The sequence below is a fragment of the Lutra lutra genome, chromosome 15, assembly GCF_902655055.1.
Source record: "Lutra lutra chromosome 15, mLutLut1.2, whole genome shotgun sequence".
NCBI lineage: Eukaryota > Metazoa > Chordata > Mammalia > Carnivora > Mustelidae > Lutra > Lutra lutra.
Window position 1 is genome coordinate 40,305,588 of NC_062292.1, and position 24,707 is coordinate 40,330,294.

A 24,707-nucleotide genomic window follows, 5' to 3' on the forward strand; every position below is an offset into this window, starting at 1 on the left:
CTATCTCAGCACATTTTTCACTCACTAGGTTATTTGTTGCTTTTCTTTCCTTTCTAATTTCAGCTTTCATTTTGAGTCACCTAAAAGTAGTGTTTCGTATGGCAAAAATAATGTTCTGAGTTATCTAAGTTCCATAAAGAAAATCATTTTGGATGCCACAAGCTTTTGCCTTTCTCTAATTCCCAACATCAAGCTGTAATTTTTCCTCTTCTAGCTTTATCCAGAACCTTTAAATTAACAATGTAAGAAACTAAACAGGAAGTTACATTTCTCTGATCTATAAAGTTAGGAGGAAGATGAGGAACAGATGAAAAAACTAATTGGGAGAAGGAAGCCACCACATTTTGGTTCCATTAATCAAAATTATATATTCAAAATTCTCCTAGTATCCTGACTGAAAAGATTAAACATCAGAAAGAAGTACACTAGATTTTTTCCAGCTGTCTACAGGTCATAATCAAAGGAATGATCATTTCCTATGTCTACTGATAGTTCCAAATCTATTTAGAAAGAGGTCCACAAAAGTTTAAGCAGAGCTCCTAACTAATGCTTTAAAGAAGATTTGATTTATATACTTAGTGACCCCCCCCCCAAAAAAAAAAACAACCAAACAAACACCAACAACTTAGCCCATATGCCATGACTTTTCAAATACCAACATATTTGAAATTACAATAATAACTGTTTCCATAGCAAATGTGATACACAAAAACAACAGATTTTGGCTTTTTCTGAATGCTATTTGGAGCCAGTTTTGTTTGAGAAGTTAATCCAGACTAACTTACTTAGTTCAGTTGGTGAGAACAGTGGTCTCCAGACTCTTGGATTTCACAAAGCAGCCAAGTTTCTCAAATGAATGAATAAATAAATAAACTGGGGAGTAAAGAACATAGGGTTATTAACTTCTTATTTTACCAATGAGTATATATAAAAACTCAGTTGTCATCAATGATCACCATTACTTCACAAGAGAAAAGACATTTTAACAGAAAAAGAAAGCAAGAAGGGAATAATCTTATAATAAAAAAATAACCCTTAAGAGGAAAAAATTGGTTTTATGAAAAAATCACTATATTTTCTATGTATAATTTCCAATAAACTAAAATAGACTAGTATTTAGGAACCACTGGGAACCACTATAGTATTAAGGAGATCAAATTTTCACTTTTAATTCCCATATAAGCTAGTTAAGTTATTGATCTGTTGCAAGGCGCTAGAATGTATGTTAATGTACATTTTTTGTTGCCTGTTAATTCACTGATTCTTTCAACTATTGAACAAATACTTCATGTGGTCTATTAATATTATATATATAACAGTATATATGATATATCATAGCAGATTATATCATATTATATCATATATATTAGACACTGACAGAGATTATAAAACAAAATAAGCAAAATAAGATTGTCTCTTTTCTTATGGTACACAGAAATTATAATTCAAGACAAAACATACCATAAGAGGGTTCAAATGGATCAGGGAAACCTAGAGGAAGGGGGCAGTGGGCAGGTACAAGTGGCATTTGAGGTTTATTATAAGATGACATTTCAATGGTTTATGCTGGTCTGGTGGAGGGCATTATGAAGGATGGTTAATAAAATTACTGAAACCAGGGCACCTGGATGGCTCAGTGGGTTAAGCCTCTGCCTTTGGCTCAGGTCATGATCTCAGGTCATGATTTCAGGGTCCTGGGATCAAGCCCCACATTGGGCTCTCTGCTCTGCGGGGAGCCTGCTTCCCCTGTCTCTCCGCCTGCCTCTCTGCCTACTTGTGACCTCTCCCTCTGTCAAATAAATAAATAAAATATTTTAAAAAATTTTTTAATAAAATAAAATTACCGAAACCAATAAACCTCGTGAAGCATTAGCTATGTTGGCAATCTTGAGAGTAATTTGGCTTGATATGAATAGGAGAGTACTGGGGAAATATGAATAGGCCATTGTGCAGAGGATCTTCAAAGTCAAGGCAAATGTTTAGACCACATCTAGGAAGCAAGGCATCACCACCAACCAGGTGAATAGAGATGGAAAAACTCCTGAACTTGAAATGAGGAGCCATGAGTTTGAGTATCAACTCTATTCTTCCCATGAAAGCTTGAGAAATTATCTTAATCTCTCTGAGCCTCCTTTTTCCATCTGTAAAATGAGATTCATTTCTATGTTACATGCTATTTTATAATTAAGTAAGGTGCAGTATGTGAAAAGTCTAGTACGGTCTTGGACATACAGTCTGAAATCATTAAAGTTTGTTGACTGTGAATATTATTAAATTATCAAAATTCAGGTTTAGGAAGATTATTGTGTTAACCTGTGGGTTCAAAAAGAGAAACTAGAGGGGCGCCTGGGTGGCTCAGTGGGTTAAACCTCTGCCTATGGCTCAGGTCATGATCTTGGGGTCCTGGGATCGAGCCCGGCATCGGGCTCTCCACTCAGCGGGGAGCCTGCTTCCCCCTCCTCTCTCTGCCTGCTGCTCTGCCTACTTGTGGTCTCTCTCTGCCCAGTAAATAAATAAAATCTTAAAAAAGAGAGAGAGAGAGAGAGAGCGCGAGAGAAACTAGAGAACAAACTGATGGTTGCCAGTGGGGAGGTAGGTGGGGGATGGGCAAAATAGGAGAAATGGAGTGGGAGGTACGAGCTTCCAGTTATGGAAGTGAGTAAGTCACAGGGTTGAAAGGTACAGCAGAGGGAATATAGTCAATGCTATTATAATAGCGACCTATGGTGACAGATGGTAGCTATACTATAATAAGCACAGCATAACTTACAGACTTACTGAATCACTAGCTGGTATATACCTGAAACTAATGTAACATGGTGTGTCAACAATGCTTCAATTAAAAAAAAAAAAAAAGAATAAAGAGAGCCAGAAACTGAGTGGAAGAGAAAGAGAGGAAATGAGGAAATGAGAAATTCATGGGAATAGAAATGAGTAAACGGAAGTGAGAGATATGTGGACTGCTTGCAAGGATGGGATTAGCGGTGTGCTCAAGGATGATGACACATTTAAGCACGGAATGGTGTCATTTGTAGAATCCTGGATACTGTGATTAGAAGCCCAGTGAGAGGTCAGTGTGAGGAGTTTGCTTTTGATTATTGAATTTGAGATCCTAGGGCTACATCTGAGTGGAAATGGCCAGCAGTTTTCAGAAATTAGGAGAGGAGTCAGAAGCTGAGATAAACATTAGGGAACGACCTGTATAGGGATGAGAACTGAAGCCATAAGACTGTTGTCAGTCCAAGAGCAGGAGTATCGAAGCAGGAGGGGGCCAAAGGCTGAGTTTTGAGTAGCTCCTCTACTAGGTGGGGGAGCAAACAAAGGAGGTTGGAAGGGCAGCAGAGAGGGGATTCAAAAGTGAGAAAAACCAGGTGTTTCCAGGAGGGTCAAGGTAGTTTCAAGAACAAAGGGGCACTCATAAGTGCCACATGCCCCAGAGGCCAAACACACAAGAGCAGAAGAGTCAAAACAAGGAGCTCATTAAGGGCTGTTATGAGAACAGTTTCAGTAGTGTGGTAGGTGCAGAAATCTCATTGGTGGAAAGGAGTGAAGAAGTTCATTAAAGTATATATATTAATTTATATTTTGAATAAGTAAAGATGCTTCTGAATCAAGAGCCACCAAAGCTTAAAAGGAGAAAATGAGGTCTCTTGACTACACCTCCAGTTTCTTGTGCATCCTTCTGGGAATATCCAGGGATATGCCATGAATATATATGATTTTTAAACACCACACTAAAACATACTGCTTTGCAGCTTCCTCTTTTTCCCTTGGCCACATGATGTCTCAGAGATCTCTCCATTCAATTCCTATGTGATCTCTATGTGAAGAAGCATAACTTATTGGTCTTTTCCTCTACTGATGGACATGTAGGCTTTTTTTTTTTTTCCAATGAAGAGTTGATAAAAAAGGACAAAATCTTCCTGGTTGACTACGTGACACTCCCAAACTCTAGACCTGGTTGACTTAAGAGGTAGGACTCCTATATTTACCAGTAAACAACTACATCTATCCCCTTCTCTCATCCCAGTTTTGATTTGGTGCCTGCCTTCGTGGGAGGGTTCCATTTCCTGCTATGTAACCTTCCATAGCCTTTCCACATAATCCCATCAGAAAGCTTTCTGGAAATAAAAAAGTAACTCCTACTCAAAAGATTTAAATCCTCAACACTAGGCATCTGACTGATTTAGCCTTTAGTTATGATCTCATAAAGTATATAGATATGAGCCTCCCATTGAGGACTGTTAGTGTTGGAAGTATCTTAAAAGTTGTCCAATTCCACCCCTTTGTTTAGTAGCAGTGGAAACCAGAGAGCAATGATATATGCTCCCTCAAATGATGTGACAAAACAGTCATGGAATCCAGGGTCTTTACTCCCAAACCAGTGTTTGACTTCAAATAAGACCTTGGATTGAGTAGGGAATAAATAAAGGAAAAATGTATTGGGGATCTGGGAAAAATATAATGCTGTACCTGGGAACATGAGAACCAGGTTTCACTTTTCAGTTTAGACTGATTCACAGTATGACTGTGGAAAGTCATGTGTTCTCCCTGGGTTTTAGTTGTTCCAGCTACGCATTTGACCTCCTTCCACACAGGCCTTGCAGAAATTATTGTGAATGTTGATGAGGTAATCCTTAAAAACTTCTCTTAGCTATGAAAGCCACAACTGTGTCTAGAACTGATGGAATGTTGGATATGCAGTACACACTCTTCTATCCCTTATTGGTTTATCAGATGCTGTGAAATTTTAGCCAACCAAACATCTTATCATCACCAGCTAAGCCTTTTCCCCCTGCCCTCTCCTTGGTCATTCTTAACCTGGTTGATTCAAAGTTTACTTATTCTAGTTCCTTGAGTTTCAAAATAACACAAGGTCTTCACCATTTACTTAAATTCTCTGTGCCTCAGTTTCTCCATTTGCCAAATGAAGATGTGGGGGGCTGTTGTGGTGAGGATTATATACATGTAAAATAGGGCCTGATACATACAGTGCTCAGTAACGGTTCAGTACTATTAATGTAACCTTTTGAAAGTGGATGAGGGGTGCCTGGGTGGCTCGGTGGGTTAAGCCTCTGCCTTTGGTTCAGATCATGATCTCAGGGTCTTTGATCTCAGGTCCTGATCTCATCGGGCTTTCTGCTCAGCTGGGAGCCTGCTTCCCCCCCACCTCCTCTGTCTGCCTCTCTGCCTACTTGTGATCTCTCTCTCTGTTAAATAAAATCTTAAAAAAAAAAAGTGGATGATAGCATATGTAAGCATGTGTTCAATTAAAAAAATAACAGCAACGCTCAATGCTCAATGGTTTCTTTGTTTCTCTGTTTTAAGGGACACACTGAAGATTTCTATAGGTGAAGTAACAAGAGACTTCTAGGCTATGGAGATAGAGACAACAATGAAGAACTGGGTCGCCCAGGCCCTCGGATCCCCAAGTTTTCTCGTTAAAAATTTGCTTCCTCGGCTGTCCTGTTCAATGTTGTATCCTCAGCACCCAGGTGCTCAATCAATATTAGCTAATGAATGACTATATTTATGAATCAATCCAAAGACAGAGAAATGGAGGACACCCACAAACAAGAAAGTCTGGGTTACATTGTAGGCTTTCCAGGAGAAAGAAAATAGAAGGAGAACTACGTATGTAAGAATCGTGTAACTGTTGGATGATGGTTAGTGAGTCTATGCCTGAAGATAAAAAAAATAGAGAAATAGCCATATGGTTGGACAAGCTGGCCCAGAGAATCACTGGGTTTTGTTTTTGTTTTTAGTGAAGTCAGATATCTTAAGAAGGTAGTGGAGAGCATTTCTTTTTGACAGTGGTATTCTACAGAGAATCATTTTTAAAAGAGATCATTCTCAAGGTGTCACAAAGAACACCCTATTAGAGTATCTGTCTCTCTGAAAATGAATCCTTCTTTGTACTCAGGGTGTTTCTCTGTTAATAATAGCCTCCTACTATGACCCTCAGTTTCACAGCATCCCTGAAAGTAAAAGCTGCTCTTTGTGTAGGCATTTTTTTTTTTCCCATTCCTAAATACACTCCTCCCCAACTGGTGTCATAGTAATGCCATTGCACGAAATGCATCACTACGGAATCAAAGGACAAGTCAGAGCAACTGTCTTTGTTTCCTTTTCTTCCACATCATGTTTATTCAGGGTGAAATGGTTATCAATAAAATTCAACAAGCATTTACCTGGCACCCATTGTGAAAAAAGCACTCTGCTAGGTCACACATGGAACATGGAGTCAATTAGGCATGATTTCTGGCCTCAAGAATCTTGTACTCGCTTGCAGGTTATCGTAATGACTGGTGAAATGTTTCAGGATCTCTCTTCAACCTGTCCAGGCTATGGGTTTCTCTTAATTTAACTTGTTGCTCTAGAATTCAGTTGAAGGTGAATTTGAATATGTTGGATTTAACAGAAGTCCTGAAAACACCTTCTGATCCCTCCACCTAGATGTTCTTTCTGCACTTTGTAACTCTTACAGCACTTACCTCTTTTACACTGGATTGTATTTATTTATGAACATGACAGCCTCCATAATCAAGAGAGGGAACAGGCACAGGGAAAGGTGCCTGAGGATTGGAGCCAGAAGACTTGTCCTTGTTTATGTAGGCAGACCCAGGATAGTAATCAACCATGAAATCTTGGCCATGCAACTTAATCTCTATTACCCTCAGTCCTAAATCTAGATTTGCAAGATAATAATGTCTATTTCATAGAATGGATATGAAAATTAGATAGTCATGTGAATGTGCTTTGTAAACTATTATCCATATGTTAATTTTATTATCCCCTATGTGACCTAGCGAAAGGCCTTGCCTCTGAGGAATACTTTTTAAATATTCATTAAATTACTGAAAAATGACATCAACCACCTTGTGTATTCTTCTCACTCACATTCTTTTCCTAGCCCACATTGTTAGCAAGGCTTATATCTGCAGTGCCCTAGTAAGTTGGAGTAATTGTAGGGATTAAATAGGATCAAAAGGGCCTGCTTGGGGGACCTGGGTGGCTCAGTGAGTTAAAGCCTCTGCCTTCAGCTCAGGTCATGATCTCAGGGTCCTGGGATCAAGCCCCGCATTGGGCTCTCTGCCCAGCAGGAAGCCTGCTTCCCCTTCTTTCTCTGCCTGCCTCTCTGCCTACTTTTGATCTCTCTGTCAAATAAATAAATAAAATCTTTAAAAAAAAAAAAGGGCTTGCTTGCTGGTGGAGCTAGAGTCCAACACCCTTCCCCTCACACTTCATTTGTCTTGCTTCTACCTAAGGGCAGATAATATCAGGGCGGCCCTCTTAGTTAAAAGACGGGCTTTGGAGTAAGATCATCCTAGGTTCAAATCTTGGATCTGCCAGTTTATCAGTGGTGTGATATAGTGTAATTTTAAAATTTTGCTGAGCTTTTGTTTTCTCATCTGAAAAATGAATATAACACATGATTTTTCAATAATTAAAATTAGGTCATGTTTTAAATGAGAAATTGTGAGGAATTAATGAGTTACATACATCACCTTAGGTGTTGACTACAATGACATCCATTTTTAGCCCTTAAAAGTTAAGTGAGCAACTACTATGGGGCCGAGAAGTAAACAGGTGTGGGAGATAAACAATGTCACCAGTAGGAAAGACGATTACTTGATGATACAGTGTGGCAAAATAAGAACAGGGTGCTCCGGGAACAGCAGGGGAATCTATATGACAGCACTGACTGGGGTGCGTCAGGAGCTGCCTGCGAAGGCTTCTTGGAGGAAGTGATTTCTATGAAGTAGGAGTAAGCCAGGCGGAGGTACCATACTAAGCAAGGACAAATAGATCTTTTTGGACAAATGGAGAGCTGCTCTGATAAAATGAAGCCATGTAGGTCTGTAGATACAGGATCATGGTGAGGGGTGGTTTGCTGTGTGAAAGAATTCATGCTTTATTTGGAGGAAACGGAGAGGCATTGGTGGATACGCTCCCTCACTTAGTGAGAACGCTTAAATGGAGAGCATTGAGTCAAAAAAAAGTATCTTGATGTAATGAAATTAATACAGGTTTGGGGCTTCGCAGGTTCTCAGTCCGGGTTGAGGCTCTCGCTATGACTCAATCAACTCAATTCCTCTAATTTTGTGGTCAATCAGCGATAACACCTAACCCTTACAGCTACTTCGGAGTTCTAAGTAGGCTTTATGCACACCAGCCTCGCAGCAAAGTGTGTGTCCCATAGCAAAGCATTTTAATAAATATCCGTTCTCTCTGCTTAACCACTGGGTCGCTGAAATACGCGAGCTATTGCTAGGCCCTTCCCTCCGCTCCCTTCCTTCCCTTTCCCCTTTCAGCAGTGTGAGCAACAGCCGCCAAACGCCAGGGACGAGGAGGATGTCCACTCAGGCGAGTATGCCTAAGTGATGATTAAAAAACAGCCGCATGAAGCCCGGGCGCGGGCGGGGAGCGAGGCTGGGCATGCTCAGAGGGCCTGGCGGGCGGCCGCGATCTCGGCGGCCGGAGGGAAGCCGGGCGGCGGCGCAGGCCCGAGCGGCGCCGGCGCGCATGCTCAGTGCCCGCATCTGCTCACTCCCTCCAGTGCGGCAGCCGGAAAACCGCAGCGGCGGCGGCGGCGGCTGACGGGGAGCGACCGAGCCGGGTGGTGCAAAGGGGGAAAAATACAAGGGCAGGACTGATAAGGGCAGGACCGAGAGCGTGGGATTTACGGCCTTTGGCGGGCCGCTGCCTTCAACGTCCGCTGGGAGGAAGGTCCGGGAGGCGGTGGCAGCGACGGCGGCCGGAGAAGGAGGCGACGGCGACGGGAGGGGAGTGCGGAGGAGGGGCCGGGCCGCCGGCGGCCTGGAAGCCGCAGTGATTTTGACGTTTTCCTGCGCTCGGTCTCCGGCGGCCCCAGACCAGGCTGCGCCGGGGACCGAGGGCGCCCCCGTCCCGCGCGCCTGTCTTGTCCCTTGACTCGCCGGGGCCTGAGGGGGTCTCCCCGCTCCGAGGGAAGGGAAGCGGGAGGCGGGGGCGTGCGGGCACCGCGATGGCGGGGACATTTTCCACAACGTGATTGTTAAAGCCTCCCCCCCCTTAAAATTCCGGGCCCTTCCAGCCTCCCCCTCCCCCCAAGCCCGTGTGACTAAACGGAGACAAAGGGGAGGCGGCCTTGCTCACACGCGCGCTCGCGGGGCGGGTGGCTCCGCGGGGCGCCGGCGCGGGGCGGACGGACGGACGGACGGACGCTGCGCCGTCACATTCCTATGCCCGGGAAGAGCGGCGGCGGCTCCCGCGGGAGGCGGCAGGCTCGCGGCGCGGACAGCTGAGCTTCTCCTCCCCGGTCGCCGCCCGGGCGGGCCTCGCCCCGACCCCGATGGTTTGAGCTCTTCCCTCCTCCCCTCCCGACCCCCGCGGCGGCGAGGCCACACCATGTGAAGGTTAGAGCCCGGACATCCCGAGGAGCCGCCGTGAAAGATGGGGGATGCTGCAGACCCCCGGGAGACGAGAAAGACTTTCATTGTTCCAGCCATCAAGCCCTTTGACCACTATGATTTCTCCAGGGCCAAAATCGCCTGCAATCTGGCCTGGCTGGTGGCCAAAGCCTTTGGAACAGGTAAGTGGTGTCTTCCCTTCCCTCTTCTTCCTCAGGATGTACACATGCCGGTTTTTTGTTTCCGATCATCGGATCCCCCTCCGTGTCTTCTCGAACAGGTTCAGGAAGATAATGGGGGGGCTGGGGGGATAAGGAAGAAGAGAGAAATAAAGCAGCTTTGGTCTTAATTCAAGTGCCCTTGGTTAGGTGGGATTTACCCAGATTTCTTTCATTGGATAGCAAACGTGTTTTCTTTTTTTCAGTGAGCTGTTTTACCATGTTTTTACATAGGGTGGTTTCATTTTGTGGTATTTTCCTCATACATTTCCCCTTCAGTCATAATTGTGATTACACCACCAAGAAATTTGAGTTGGTTTCTTTATTATTGGGAGACGGTGGATGGCTCATAGTACTGTATTGATTTTGACATTTGTAATGATGGCTGCTGTTCAGACTCCGTAGAATGTAAGGTGGCCTATGTCGAAGTACAGTGTTAATTTTGGTTGTCATTCTTATCCTTCCATACACGTTCCAGGCTCTAATAAACCATTTATTTAAAACTAATATTTAGCTTGCTGATTGTGGGGTGCCATTTTCATTTCCTATTATCAGTGAGACATTTTCCTTTTGCCAGACGTATTTTAGCCTCAGAAATTAAGAGAAACAAACAGTGCCTACTATGGGATTTTTTTTTTTAATAGAGTTTTTTTGAGGGCATGTGCTGTTGACACAGATTGTACAGTGCAGTGGCAATTAAACATTCTCTCCGTTACCCAGTCTTTGCAAAATAACAGGAAAAGGGCCTCCTGTTGTAATTCCTTAGCGTTTGCTTTCGGAGCCCATGTTGTAGAGCTCTGAAAAAATTAGCTTTTCGTAGGAAGATGCTGGTGTAAGGAAATTTTGTCTGGTAACTTTAAGAATCATTTTGTAAGATTTCTGTGCCCTGGATAATAAATTTTAGATATGTAAACTATTTGTAAAAAAGTTTCTTAGTATTTGCAGACTTTTCTCCAGATGTTAAATGTAAGGTTTTTTTGTTTTTGTTTTTTTTATATTGTTGTTTGTGGGAGGAGAATGGCTTCTTTCCACCTTGAAGACTGAAAATATGGGAGTTATGGTTTAATTGATTCTTAAACACCATAACAATGTTTTCAGAGCTGCACACGTTAACTAGCAAATGAATCTCAGTGTTTGGAAGACTATTTGCATTAGTTTGAGGGAAACTTTAACATGATTTTATGTTTATGACAACTTTTGTTTTATTTAAATTCTTGTACTTTGATATTGAAGTAGATGTTAAGGTCTTAAAACCGGCATTAGGAGTAAGTATAATTAAAAACTCATTTTGAGATACTTTACATTTTAAAGATTTATTTGGAACTAAATGTGTGGAGTAACACATAGGAGGAAGCATGAAGTGTCAGTGTGTTTTTATTTTCTGGTAGCACTGATATCAGCAGTGAGAGTAAGAGATGTATTTTGGTTTTAACATAAGCAGCATACTGAAGCTAATATCCATTTGGAGGAGAAATGAAGCTGTTTAAGTATTTAGAAAAGATAGAGGGAAATTTATGTAATGACCTACATGGAAAAGCAATGTGTACAAAATGGAAGGAAGAGGGAACAACAGAAATATTTTCTTTCCTTCTGAAACTGAGAGGATGCTTATAGTACAAGATGTCAAAATGTTGCCCTTGATTCACAAAGGCTACTAACCAGAAAATGGCCTACTTTCTGGATTTGTGTTAGGCAAGTTCGCTAGATTCCGGACCACTTGGTGAGGAACACATATTGAACGCCACTGAAGAAGAAAGGAAGTGAAAGGAATCTAGTGTCAGTGGAATCTGTCGTGTGCTGGGCGCTGTGCTAGATGCTTGGCATTATATTGTACGTTAGAGATTCACAGCAACTTTGTGATATTCGTAGTTTGTTCCCCATTTCCCCCAGGCACAGAGAGGTTAAACAACTTTCCTACTATCACACTTTTAGTAAGGGCAGAGATCTGTTTTCATTGACTGACTCCCAGAGGTATGGTGTTGGTGGAGGCAGGGCACACCTGCTATATACTCAGTTCTTTAAATACATTGCTTCATTTATTCCTACAACAACCCTCGAGGAAGATACTGTTCTCATTTTGCAGATGAGTGAACAGGTTCAGAGCTTTTAATTTGTTTAAGGTGAAACATCTGGCAGGGGGTGAATTCTGCATGCCAGATCAGGTCTTTATGACTCTGAGGCCTTTGCTCTTTACACCACTCTGCAGAGTGTGAAAAATGTGCACATAGTACTGTTAGAAGTCTTATTTATTTATTTATTTTCTTTAAAAAGTGGGCAGATCTTTTTTTTTTTTTTTTTTTTTTTTTAGTTATTTATTTGACAGGCAGAGATCACAAGTAGGCAGAGAGGCAGGCAGAGAGAGAGGGGGAAGCAGGTTTCTTGCTGAGCAGAGAGGCCCATGTGGGGCTCGATCCCAGGACCCTGGGGTCATGACCTGAGCCGAAGGCAGAGGCTTTAACCCGCTGAGCCACCCAGGCGCCCCGAGTGGGCAGATCTTAACACGCTCTCAGATGGTTTAGATGAGTATTGTTGGCACTTGGTTACGTTTGCTTTGGCAACAGTTGGAATGGATAAAAAGATCATATTCAAAATGCTATGAGAGGGGCGCCTGGGTGGCTCAGTGGGTTAAAGCCTCTGCCTTCGGCTCAGGTCGTGATCCCAGGGTCCTGGGATCGAGCCCCGCATCGGGCTCTCTGCTCAGCCGGGAGCCTGCTTCCCTTCCTCTCTCTCTCTGCCTGCCTCTCTGCCTACTTGTGATCTCTGTCTGCCAAATAAATAAATAAAATCTTTAAAAAAAAAAAATGCTATGAGAACCAAACTTAGAAGATCTTAAGAGGGTAACTTAGTAACAAAACTCAATACATTATTGAGAATGTTATGTTTGTGCGTTTTATTTTTTAATCAACAACCTTTCAAAGGTTGTTCTGTTCACTCTACATTTATATGGAGTGAATAGAGAAAAAGTAAGGTTTCGTTTCTTTTGATGTAAATATTCTTCATTTGCTGTAGACACTTAAGCAGCAAGTGTTAATAGTGTAAATAACAGCATATTTCAAAGGTATTACCTAATGGTATTCAGTTAATAATTAAAAAAAAATAGCCCAACTTTAAGTTTTGATTTACTAAAATCACTTAAAAGATTTATTTATGTATTTGAGAGAGTTGGAGAGCTCATGAAGCAGGGGGAGGGGCAGAGTGAGAGAGAGAACCCAAGCAGACTCCTTGCTGGGTGCAGGGTTCCATGAAAGGCTCGATCCCAGGACTCTGAGATCATGTCCTGAACCAAAATCACAAGTCAGAAGCCCAGTTGACTGCGCCTCTCTACCTATCACTTTAAATAACTTTTCCAACACATACACTTCTAAAGTTTACTACTTTCCAAAATATCAAAAATTAGGAAGATTCTCATAGAAAAAGGACTAAATCAATACCCGAAGGCCCTATATATCATCATTAAAGAAGTGATTTTAGTGGGGCGCCTGAGTGGCTCATTCAGTTGGGCTTCTGAATCCTGATTTCAGCTTGGATCATGATCTCAGGATCCTGGGACAAAGTCCTGCATCTAGGGCTCCCCACTCAGCAGGCAGTCTGCTTGTCTCCCTCTTCCTCTGTTCCTCCCCCTGCTTGTGGTGCAGTTGCTCTTTATCTTTCTCCTAAATAATAATCCTTTAAAAAAAAAAAAAAGATAGCTAGAAATTAATGATGGGTGTAGAATGAAGTTATTGAACCATACAAAAGAAATAAAACACTAATATTGCAATACCTAGAAAGCAGATAAAATGTTTACTTTATTCAGTCTTGCGTCGGAAGCTTTGAGCCATGTTCTTCTCATTACACTAAAAATATTCCAAATAGCCCAAATCTTAATAGCTTATTTTGTAGAAGAATGCAGATACAGTTTTGATCAAATGAAGAATAAGTTTGTTTAGATGAATTTTAATAAACAGATGCTCATTACTTGAAGCACATTGCAAAAGAGGAAGTTAAGCTATGCTGTCTCTACTGTATTTGAACAGCTTAACCCATTTAAGCAATGATATTGCTGAGTTTGCTTTCAGTGTTCTGTTCCTTTAAATCTTGTAGGGAAAATGGTGGGTACAAAACCTCTATGAATTTCTTGAATTTAGAGTTCTTAACATGGAATTTAAGGCCAACTTCCCAGTGTTAGTATATCATTTCAACTTTATCAACTATTATTCTCCTTTTTTTTTCTTTACATCATTCTCCTCTTCATACCATTTTCTATTATAAATATACCTTGTAACATTTCTTTGTAGGTCTGAACACATTTTGCTGTCAAAATCCTGTGTTAGCTCTGACTTAGGCATGTGGGAAAGTTGTGATGACAATGGGTAGCATTGTGGGTAAGAAAGACCAATAGCAGAGAGGCAAGTTTGGGAAGTTATTGCAGGAGTTCAAGCAAGATATCAAGAAAGCTTATTGTAGAGTGGAAATGAGAATAAAGCTGCTAATATTTATTAAGTACTTGCTGTGTATCAAGCACTTTGCCTGTCATATGATTTTAATTCTTGTGACAGGCTTAAGAGGTAGAAACTATTAATCATTCCTATTTTACTGATGAGGAGAATGAAGCTCAGAGGTTTAGGAACGCATCCAAAGCCACTCAGTTTATGGAGCTGGGATCTGAACTTGGGAAATCTGACTTCAGTCTATTCTGTTAACCATTGTACTATATGAGGAGAAGTGAAATTAATGGAAAACAGGCTAAAGGTAGAAAAAATGTTGCAGAGTTATAATCCCTCGCGTTTCTAAATGACTGAATTTGGGGTACATGGGAAATAGTTGAAATAAAAAGGTAATATATAAAAGGATGAGGTCACCTGAGGTTTTAAGTAGGATGAGGTTACCTGATGTTTTGAGACTTAGTGACTGGGAGGATGAATCATTATGCCATTGGCAGAGATAGAGAAAGCAGCACTTTGTAATGGGAAGTCAGCTTTGTTTTTGAAGCCTTGAATATGATGTATTGACCAAATATCTAATCTGAGAAACTTAATGATGTTGATAGCTAAAAAATGTAGGTATATAGTATAGTTGGGAAGTTGAGGCTAGAAATAATATGCAGAGAGTCTTCTGTGCATCAAATGCAACTGAAATTGTAGTAGATGTGAGGGTGCCAGAATTTAGGGTAGTGAATACTTAACAATGTTTTGGGGGGAGCCCTGGGGAGAAAGGAGGCAGAATTAAAAGTGGTCAGAGACTTAGGAAGGGAATTAAGAAAGTTTAATAATACTGAGGCCCTGGAAGGAAAAATTTCAAGGGGGTGGTCTTATTAACAGTGTCAAACACTACAGGGTTTTATTTTATTTTTATTTTTTAAAAGATTTTATTTATTTATTTATTTATTTTTTAAGTAATCTCTACACCCAACACGGGTTCACACTCTCAACCCTAAGATCAAGAGTTGCAGGCTCTTCTGATTGAGCCAGCCAGGCACCCCTACAGGTGTTTAAACCATGCCATTCTTTTAAAAATTTATGCTCTAGTAAGGGAGATGTGATACATGTGTAACTATAGTAGAGTTCAGGAAATGTATAAAAGCCATGTAACTGGGACAGTGACATGCAGAGGGAGGGAGAAGTAGCAGATGGAGAGAGGACACTCTCAGCCTAAGTGAACTGTGAAGGAAGACCTCTGAAGTGGAGGTGGTAGTTAGATGACCCTGAAGGGAATCCAGCTGAATGGGAAGTAGACATTGTAGGCAGAGGAGATAGTATGTGTGCAGGCATGGAGTTTTGAAACCAAGGTAGTGTTACTGGAGCAATAGACTAGTAGGTTTAAAGAAGGCTTATGTAATGAAATATTGGGGGATCCAGCTTGAAAGCTAAATTGGAACACTGTTATTTGAAGAGCCAGTTTAAGGAATTTGGCAGTTATTTTGTAGATAAATTATTCTAAGCACATTGGATTAAAAAAAGTACCTGCTATGTGGAATTTGTTGAACACATACTTTGTGCTAAGTACAGTTTTGAACATTTTTTAATTGTTAGGTTTTTTTTAATTCCAAGAACATCCTATTAAAGTGGATACCATTTTATTTCTTCCATTATAACTCTAAAGCAAGATTTCCAACCACAGAACAATTGGCTGGCCAATTTGTTGTGGAGGGCCATGCTCTACATTGTCGGATTTTGTCAGCATCCCTGGCCTCTACTCACTGGTTGACAGTATTCTCCACCCTCACTTCCACTCCAGCTGTGACAACCAAGAATGTCTCTGGACCTTGCCTATGTCTCCTGGGGGGCAAAATGACCCCAGCTTGAGAACCATTGCTCTGAAGATTGTAAGATTCACCTGCGATTTAAAAAAGGTTTTTGTACATTAAAGTCCAAGTTAATTGTAAGAACACATTCTGATTTCAGACCTATTCAAATGGAAGATAAGAATTCAGGAAATTGGGTAGTTTGCTCTTTTTGTTAATGAGGAAACAGAGGGTTTAAATAACTTGCCTTTATCATCCAGCTTGTAAGTGATTCTAAGTGGTGGAACCACAATTGGAGTCTAATCCTTTATGATACTAAAATTTGTATTTTAACCTTTATATTATATGCTTTCTGTAGTTCATTACAGTTGTAGTATAGTACTGAAAGTGAAGGCATAAAGAACACATGGAAACCTTTCAAATATAAGTCTTAAATTTGTTTTGCAGAATTTGAAAGTATATTTAATCTTTCTTTTATTTGATAAATTAGTACAGGGATAGAAAATATATTTAACATTGGTGTGTGATTTCAGAGTCTCCCCCCATTCCCAGCGAATCTAGTTTTCCATGTAGACTAGCTATTGGACCTTTTTGATAGGTAAATTACAAATACTAATACTTAAATAATTACACATTTATTAATAGTGACAGGCTTGGTGCTTTAGCTCAGATAACAGTTGTTTTCATTTATGACACTTAGCACTTTCCATCCTAAGCTTTGCACAGTTTTCCCTTCTTAAATGTTGACTCTTCGTCAATATAATATTTTAGATTTAAGTCCTATACAATAGTATCTTTCCAGTTCTCCTATTACTATTTGCTTCTTTTTATTTTCTGGGGTATTTTCCTGAAGTACTCTTCGTTCCCCTACTTGCTGAAGCGTCATGATAATAAACATTTATACACACTGCTTTGAGTTCTGTAGAAGAAAAATAAATTGCAGAGCGTTAGAATTTATCAGTCTCACACTTTGGCTACCTTTAGATATTCTGTTTACCTTTGTAGAATGGGATTATATTTCTTACAAAATTTTAAAGACTTCTTTTTATTAAAAATATTTTTCACTACAAACTAGACAACATAAGAGACTAGGCATATAGTAATAGAGAGGCCACTGAGCTCTTTCTGTAATCCTTACAGCTGTACTTTGCTGTGTTATGCCTAGTAAGGTTTATGAAGTATCTCTGTCCTATTTTCTTTAGATAAAGAGATGGAATTTCAGTTAATAGAAATATCCTTTAATCTCCCTGCTCCATATTTCACAAACATAGGCTCCTGGGAATGTATGTGTTTGATCTTAAAAAGTTATTTTGAATGTGCTCTTTCCTTCACACCATTTTCTGTCTCTAAATTAGGAATTGCATGCAGATTCTAAGTACTTTAGGCCTTGGAATAAAAGACATTTGATAAAACTTTTGAAATATTTTAAAAGACATTTGTCCTTAACAAATGTAAGTTTCAAAGTACAGTTGACCCGTGAACAACATGAATTTGAACTGCATGGATCCATGTATACACTTTTTTTTTCCCAAGAAATATATTGAATTGTTTTTTTGAAGTATGTGATCATTTGAAAAAGCTTGTAGATGAACCGTGTAGCCTGGAAGTGGTGAAAAAAATTAAGGAAAGTTAGGTATTATTGTGAGAATACAGTATATAATAAATATAACATGCAAAATGTGTTATCAACTGTCTGTGTTATCAGTAAGGCGTCTGGTTGACACCAGGCTATTAAGAGTCAGGTTTTTGGGGAGGCAGAAGTTATATGCGGGTTTTTGACTGCTTGGGGCATGGAGTTGGCACTCCTAACCCCCTGGTTTGTTTGACAGTCAACTGTAGATAGCTTTATTTTTTTCTGCTGGCATTTTCTACTACTCTCAAGATTCTCTTTTTCAGCTGTCTTCTTGTTTTCCCTTCTCTTTTTTGATGATATTCTAATAAAGGAATTGGTGACCTTGTTAATTTTTCTCTAATTCATAGTTTTGTAGAACTTTGTAATGTAACAAATTTTGAAACAGCAGAAATAATTCTTTTTCTAGCGACCTCCTTTTTTTTAATATAGATACTAGAAATTTTGATTATAAGATCTTGAAAATTTACTTTTTGATACAAAAATATTTTTTGAATAGGTGAGACAGGCACAGATTGAAAACTCAAAAGGTATATGAGGATTGATCTAGGAAAAATCTTCCCATCTGGACCCAGAGCTACTCAGATTGTTTTAAGTTAGGTGACATCATCTGAAACCTGTTTTTTAAAAGAACTCTTGGAGTACATTAAAAATGATTAAATTTGGTGGCGGGGGGGATCTGGGTGACTCAGTTGGTGAAGCGTCTAACTCTTGGTTTTGGCTCAGGGTTGTGAGATGAGATCAAGCATAAGATTCTCTCTGTCCCTCTTCCTCTGCTCCCCCTACCCCCAACACTGTCTCTTTCAACCTTTTTTTAAAAGATTTTATTCATTTGGGGGCGCCTGGGTGGCTCAGTGGGTTAAAGCCTCTGCCTTCGGCTCAGGTCATGATCCCGGGGTCTTGGGATTGAACCCCACATTGGGCTCTCTGCTCGGCCGGGAGCCTCCTTCCCTTCCTCTCTCTCTGCCTGCCTCTCTGCCTACTTGTAATCTCTGTCCGTCAAATAAATAAAATCTTAAAAACAAACAAACAAAAAGATTTTATTCATTTGTCATAGCGGGAGAGAGAGAGAGAAAGCACAAGCAGGGGGAGTGGCAGGCAGAGGGAGATGCAGGCTTCCTGCCCAGCAAGGAGCCCGAGGCGGTGTGGGACTGGGATCATAACCTGAGCTGAAGGCAGATGCTTAACCGACTGAGCCAGGCAGGCAGCCTTCTCTCTGTCACTCTTAAAAAAAATTAAAAAGGTAAATTTTATGTTATGTATATTTTACCACATTAAAAAAAAAAAGTATTTCTTGGAAGTAGAAAATGTACTGGAGGGAGACCAAGAGTTACAAAGAAGGAAATAATTAGGAAGCTATAGTCCAGGTGGGAGATGGTAACACCTTGAATTTGGATGGTGGCAGTGGATATGGAAAAAGGGGATGAATGTAAAAGTTAAGACTTGGTGACTGATTGGACATGTGGAAGCAAAGATGAGAGTGGGGGAGTGTTGAGATTGCTTCTGTTTACTGAGAAAGGGCACAGTAGAAGAGAGCCATGTAGAAGAGAGTTGTGTGTATGGAAGAGAGTTGTGTGTATGTATGTGTGAGAGGACAGCATTGAATTGAGGAATATCTAAAATGGTGGTGTGTGCATTAGGCCCTTGAAAATTCATAGGTTGAATTTAGAAGACCTCTGGGATGATACACATAAGCGGTTATAAAAAAAAAAAAGCGAGTAACTGCCAGTCACTTTGAGGGAAAGTATGGAGGAGAGAGAAGGGGACCCAAGACAGGAGAACCATCAAAGGAGCCAGACTGAGAGAAGCCAGAGAGGACAAAAGCAAGCCAGGCAAGTGTAGAATCTCAAGCACAAGGAAGAGAACATTGAGATGGAGGAGAATAAGGTACAGCTGAGCAGGAAGTCTCATAAAATTATCGGATTTAGCAATGATGAAATTATTGATGACGTGGCTGAGAATATATTGAGGGGAATGTAGAGGCAGAACCATGACCAGAGTAGGTTGAGAGTTAATGGGAGACCGTGTCAAAGTATCTTCACTTGTAGTAGCAGAAAATCCCTCTCAAATTGGCTTATAGTACAGAGGATTTATTGGCTTACATAACTGAAAAAGTTCTGAGGCAGGATGAGCTTTTGATCTGATTTGATCAAGGATCCAGTTCTATTTCTTAGTGATTCCCTTAGCACTGCCCTTCTTGTGTGAGTTTCATTCTCCCACAGTCCTCTCTCTGTGGAAGCAAATGGCTGTGGTAGGTGTAGGCCTCACATCCACATATCACAGTATTCAGAGCTCTTTCCTAATCATTGAATGGACGTTCTGTATTCTCTTTTTTCTTTCTCTTTAAACAGAGCCATTTGATTTTGGAAGATACCAAATATGTGCAGTGACAAACTTTTATGTACTCTTCATCCAACCTCCATGACTATCAACTCATAGCCAATCTTGATTTATTAGTTACACTGATTTTTTTCTAGCCACACTGATTATTTGAAGCAAACGTTGTATCCAGACATTGTATCATTTCATCTATAAATATATTAGTATATATCTTCAAAGTCAGGAACTCTTTTTTTTTTTAAACATAACCACGGTACTGCCATCATCACAGCACTGTCTGTCACAGCACTCTATCATCAGTGTTAGGATTTCTCGGATTGTCGCATGAATCTTTGTTTTTATTTATTTATTTTGTTTTATAGTTCATTTGTTCCAGTCAGTATCCAAATAAGGGTCATGTTTTATAATTGGTTGATATGTTTAAGTGTGGTTGTTTTTTGTTTTTGTTTTTTTTTTTAAATATATAGGCTTCTCCTACATCTCATTTTGTCTTGCTTGCCTTTATTTACTGGAGAGAGTATTTACAGAGTGTTTGTCCTTTAAAATTTCTTGTAGTCTGGATCTCTGTGGTATTATTTAGCAGGTTTCTTATAAATTGGCAGTTAAGTCTATAAGATTATACAGATTGAAGTTTATTTATTTATTTTTTGGCATACTTCACACGTGGTGCATATTTCTACCAGGAGGCCCTTAATGTCTAGTTAACTCTCTGACTGTCATGATTTCATTTATTAGCTGGAAAGCTCCTTTAAAAAGAAACTTTTCTTTGTCAAGTGTATGGTTATCCTATGTGGGAAATTACCTTAATGAATGGTAGCCTTCAAGTATACTACCAGGCAAACTACTCCAGAGGTCACAGAAAAGAAGGGCTCACATATAAAAGGGCTCATATGATTTAAAGTGCTTAAATCATATGGTTTGTTAAATCAATTTACAGTGAGAAGCAAGGAGAAAGAGATGAGGTAAGTTAACATATTTAAGATAGAACGCAAGCAGGGAGAAAGAACTGTGCTCCCTGAATCCTGCAGTGTACATTGTTTTTATGTCCATCTCTTTCTGCTACATTAGCCTTCCCTAATGATGATGGTATGGTCACAAGGACCGGAGTTGAAGTTTGAACAAGGAGGCCCATAGTGACACATAGGCCAGTGATACACACTTGTATCAGAGAGACACCAGGAACAAGCATGTCTGCCCCAGCTGTAGCTTACGCATAAGCCTGATGAATAGCCATGGGTTTTGTGTTGCTTGGTCAGGGGACACATAGGCCAGAATGGGTGTCACCAGTGGGTGGCCAAATTAAGGACTCAACAGATACTAAGTATTCATGTATATTTAGTGTTCATTGCCTCTTGTTTGTTTAGTCTCATGCATATTCAATATGTCATGAATATTAAGTGCCTAGGTACCTCATGAATATTAGGTATCTTTTGGGGGGTTTTTCATCCCTTTATGTTTAACATACACATTAACCACTTCCTTTTATTTAACACATTCTTTGGATTCTGTGTTTAACAGACTTCTTGCTTACTAGTGCTTATCTATACTTTCACCTATATTTTAAAAACCACAAACTTACTCTTTTTTTTTTTTAAGTTTTTATTTATTTATTTGACAGAGAGAAATCACAAGTAGGCAGAGAGGCAGGCAGAGAGAGAGGAGGAAGCAGGCTCCCCGCTGAGCAGAAAGCCCGATTCGGGGCCCGAACCCAGGACCTGGGATCATGACCTGAGCCGAAGGCAGCGGCTTAACCCACTGAGCCGCCCAGGCGCCCCCAAACTTACTCTTTTATAGTTGAATAGAATAGAAAGTAACAGTACATTACACTGAGATACAGGGAAGGAAGGACAAATAGTATGTTCTTCCTTTCACTGGGGATGGGAATTGCATGAAACTGAGTTGATCACTGCCCCCCCCAGAAACTGAAAGGGTAAAGAATGGGGAGAAAAACATTCTCAGTAGTGACCAGAATGTACAAAGGCAAAGGTTCTGTATTGAAAGGGTGTGTGATAGTTAGGAACTGAATGCGGCTAGCAGGGATGCCTAATACAAAGTAGTGGGTAGGGACAGGATTACTTCTTCCTTCTAAGGTCCGAGGGAGGATTTTAATCCATTTTTTAAAAAGGATTTATTAGAGAGAGAGTGCAGAAGCAGGGGAGGGGCAGTGAGAGAGGGAGAAGCAGGCTCCTTGCAGCCTGATATGGGGCTGGATCCCAGGACCCTGGGATCATGATCTGAGCTGAAGGCAGGCACTTAACCAGCTGAGCCACCCAGGTGCCCTGAGGATTTTAATCCTTGAAGGTGCTGAAGGTCATTGAAAACCCAAATGTTCCATGGTGGTGTGTAACATCAAATTTGCTATGGCAAATAAGCAAATTCTGGCTGTAGGAAAGTATGGTTTGAAATAGGGACAGGAGTGGATGTGTGAAGACGATGAGGAGGAGTAAATAAGGTAATTCACATGAGAAGCACCGATAGCCTGGACCCGGGAGATATGAGTTGACACTGTGGGAAGGGGATGGATTTTATCTGGGCTGAGGAGGAAGGTGGCATTAATGATGACTGCTAGGTTTCTGGCTTGTGCAACTAGATGGATGGTGGTGTCGTTCATCGATGTGGGGAATGCTGGAAGATGGTCCGGTTTAGGGGAAAAGACTGATTTGGGGCATTTTTAGGGTTCATAACTTTCAGTGTAATTTCAAATATGTAACAGTAGTACAAAGAACTCCTGAGTACCCTTTAGCCAGATTTACCAATTGTTAACATTTTGCCCCATTTGTCATTTTCTCTTTCCCACCCTCCCACATAAACACGTGTGTATATATGTATATGTACATGCATGTGTACATAATATTTTCTGAACTGTTTGAGAATGTATGAGAGACATTGTGTTCCCTACCCCTAAATACTCCAGTCTGTGTCCTAAAATGAAGGATCCATTTCTTCTATATAATATCAATAAAATTATAAAAATCAGGAAACTTAACTTTGCTATGATATTATCTAATCCACAGTCCAAATTCCACTTTGCCAATTGTCTTAATGACATTATTGCCTTTTTTTTTTTTTCCCATTCCAAGATCCAGTCCAGGATCAACGCGTTGCAGTTAGTTGACTTGTCTCTTTAGTCTCCTTAAACTGGAATAGTTCTTTGGTCTGTCTTTGTTGTTCATGATATTGCTACTTTTAAAGATTGAGCACCCCGAGCTGCATGCTGAGCTGGCCCTCTGGATTCTTCCCTAGGCATTGTCTTAGCTCTTGCCAAATTTCCTTCACTCTGTGGTACAACCAGCCAGTTCTCTGCAGGGGCTGACTGGGCTGCCTCCCCTCTTGTGTTCTTATACCCTGCTCTGGAGTGTGGGCTCTTATATAGCAGCTGTCCCCTCTATCTTTGGCCCAAATGACTGGGATGATGATGAGATCCTGGGATGGGTGCTCGCGCTGAAAGTGTCCCAACAAGAATACCCAGACATGGGGCGCCCGGGTGGCTCAGTGGGTTAAAGCCTCTGCCTTCAGCTCAGGTCATGGTCCTGGGGTCCTTGGGATCGAGGCCCACATCGGGCTCTCTGCTCAATGGGGAGCCTGCTTCCTCCTCTCTCTGCCTGCCTCTCTGCCTACTTGTGATCTCTGTCTGTCAAATAAATAAATAAAATCTTAAAAAAAAAAAAAAAAGAATACCCAGACACTATGAAGAAAAACAAAGTGCGCAGAGACCTACCTGCTCCCAGACAAGGATTGATGGCAATCCAGACACTGGAGACCATTTCCTAGCCCACTCCTCCTCCTGCCATCTTCTTTGGCTTTCTTTTTTCTTGTCCTTTTCCTTTCCCTTTCTTCCCTTCCTTGGCATCTGACCCACCCTTGCACCCTCTCTCATCTCTGCTGTAATCACCACCTGTTTCCACCAACAGACATACCCTTGTCACCCCCTTATAGAGCTCCATACCTGCATTGCTCAGGGACTTGGGCAAGAGTGCCTGGGAGGCACCTAGAGACAAAACAGTTGGCATCTAGGCAGCCACAGAGGAGAGATGTTTAGCCAGAGGGGATTTCCTTACCCTCCATTCTTCCTAAGATGGAACAGCTTGACATCCTCCCTAATATATACTGATGCTAGGGAGGTTGGTGGGGCAGAGGGAGAGGAAAGAAGTAGGAAATTTCTCCTCTTATTACTCCATAAGGTATGAGCCCACAATTTGATTTTTTCTTTCATTAAAATTTTTGTCTTACAGGAGCACCTGGGTGGCTCAGATGGCTAAGGGTCTGCTTTCAGGAGCACCTGGGTGGCTCAGATGGCTAAGGGTCTGCTTTCGGCTCAGGTCATGATCTTCAGATCCTGGGATCGAGCTCCAAGTCAGGTTCCCAGCTCAGCCAGGGTCTGCTTCTCCCTCTGTCTCTGCCCCTGCCTGTGCTCTCTGTCTCTGTATCTCTCTCAAATGAATTAAAAAAAAAAAAATTAAAGTTTTTGTTTTATAAATACAGTAGACCAGTTATTTTATAGAATGTCAATTTGGATTTGTCTAAAGAGTCTTCCAGATTAAAGTTAGGCAAATCTGGCAGAATTACCTCAGAAGAGATGCTATAACCTCAGTAAATTGTATCAGGAGACAGATAATGTTTGTTTTGGTGTTGGTGATGTTAACTTTGATCAGTTGGTTAAAGTATCTGCCATGATTCTGCACCATAAAATTATTATTCCATTTTGAGTTGATAATTTATGGGGAGATGAATTGAAATATCCTGTTCATCAAACTTTTATCTGCCATTTTAGCATACAGTAATGATTCTTGCTTGTCAGTTTTTACTATTGATTATTACTATTATTTTTTCCCATTTATTAATTGATGTTCTACAACAAGAAATAGGTTTTTCTTTTGCTACTTTTTCATTTATATCAGGATGGA

General features: G+C 40.7%; 1 protein-coding gene across 4 annotated transcripts in view; it reads left to right on the forward strand.

Moving 5' to 3' along the window:
• The first annotated feature begins 8,540 nt into the window (after positions 1-8,540).
• CAMSAP2 (calmodulin regulated spectrin associated protein family member 2) overlaps positions 8,541-24,707 on the forward strand; it is a 128,007-nt gene continuing 111,840 nt past the window's right edge. For 3 of the 4 annotated variants that reach the window (XM_047703972.1, XM_047703973.1, XM_047703974.1), the window contains exon 1: positions 8,541-9,574. In XM_047703972.1, the coding sequence (XP_047559928.1) occupies positions 9,436-9,574 (139 nt within the window). In that variant the 5' untranslated portion in view covers positions 8,541-9,435. The remainder of the gene's footprint in view (positions 9,575-24,707) is intronic. The other variant, XM_047703975.1, reaches the window with a different exon arrangement.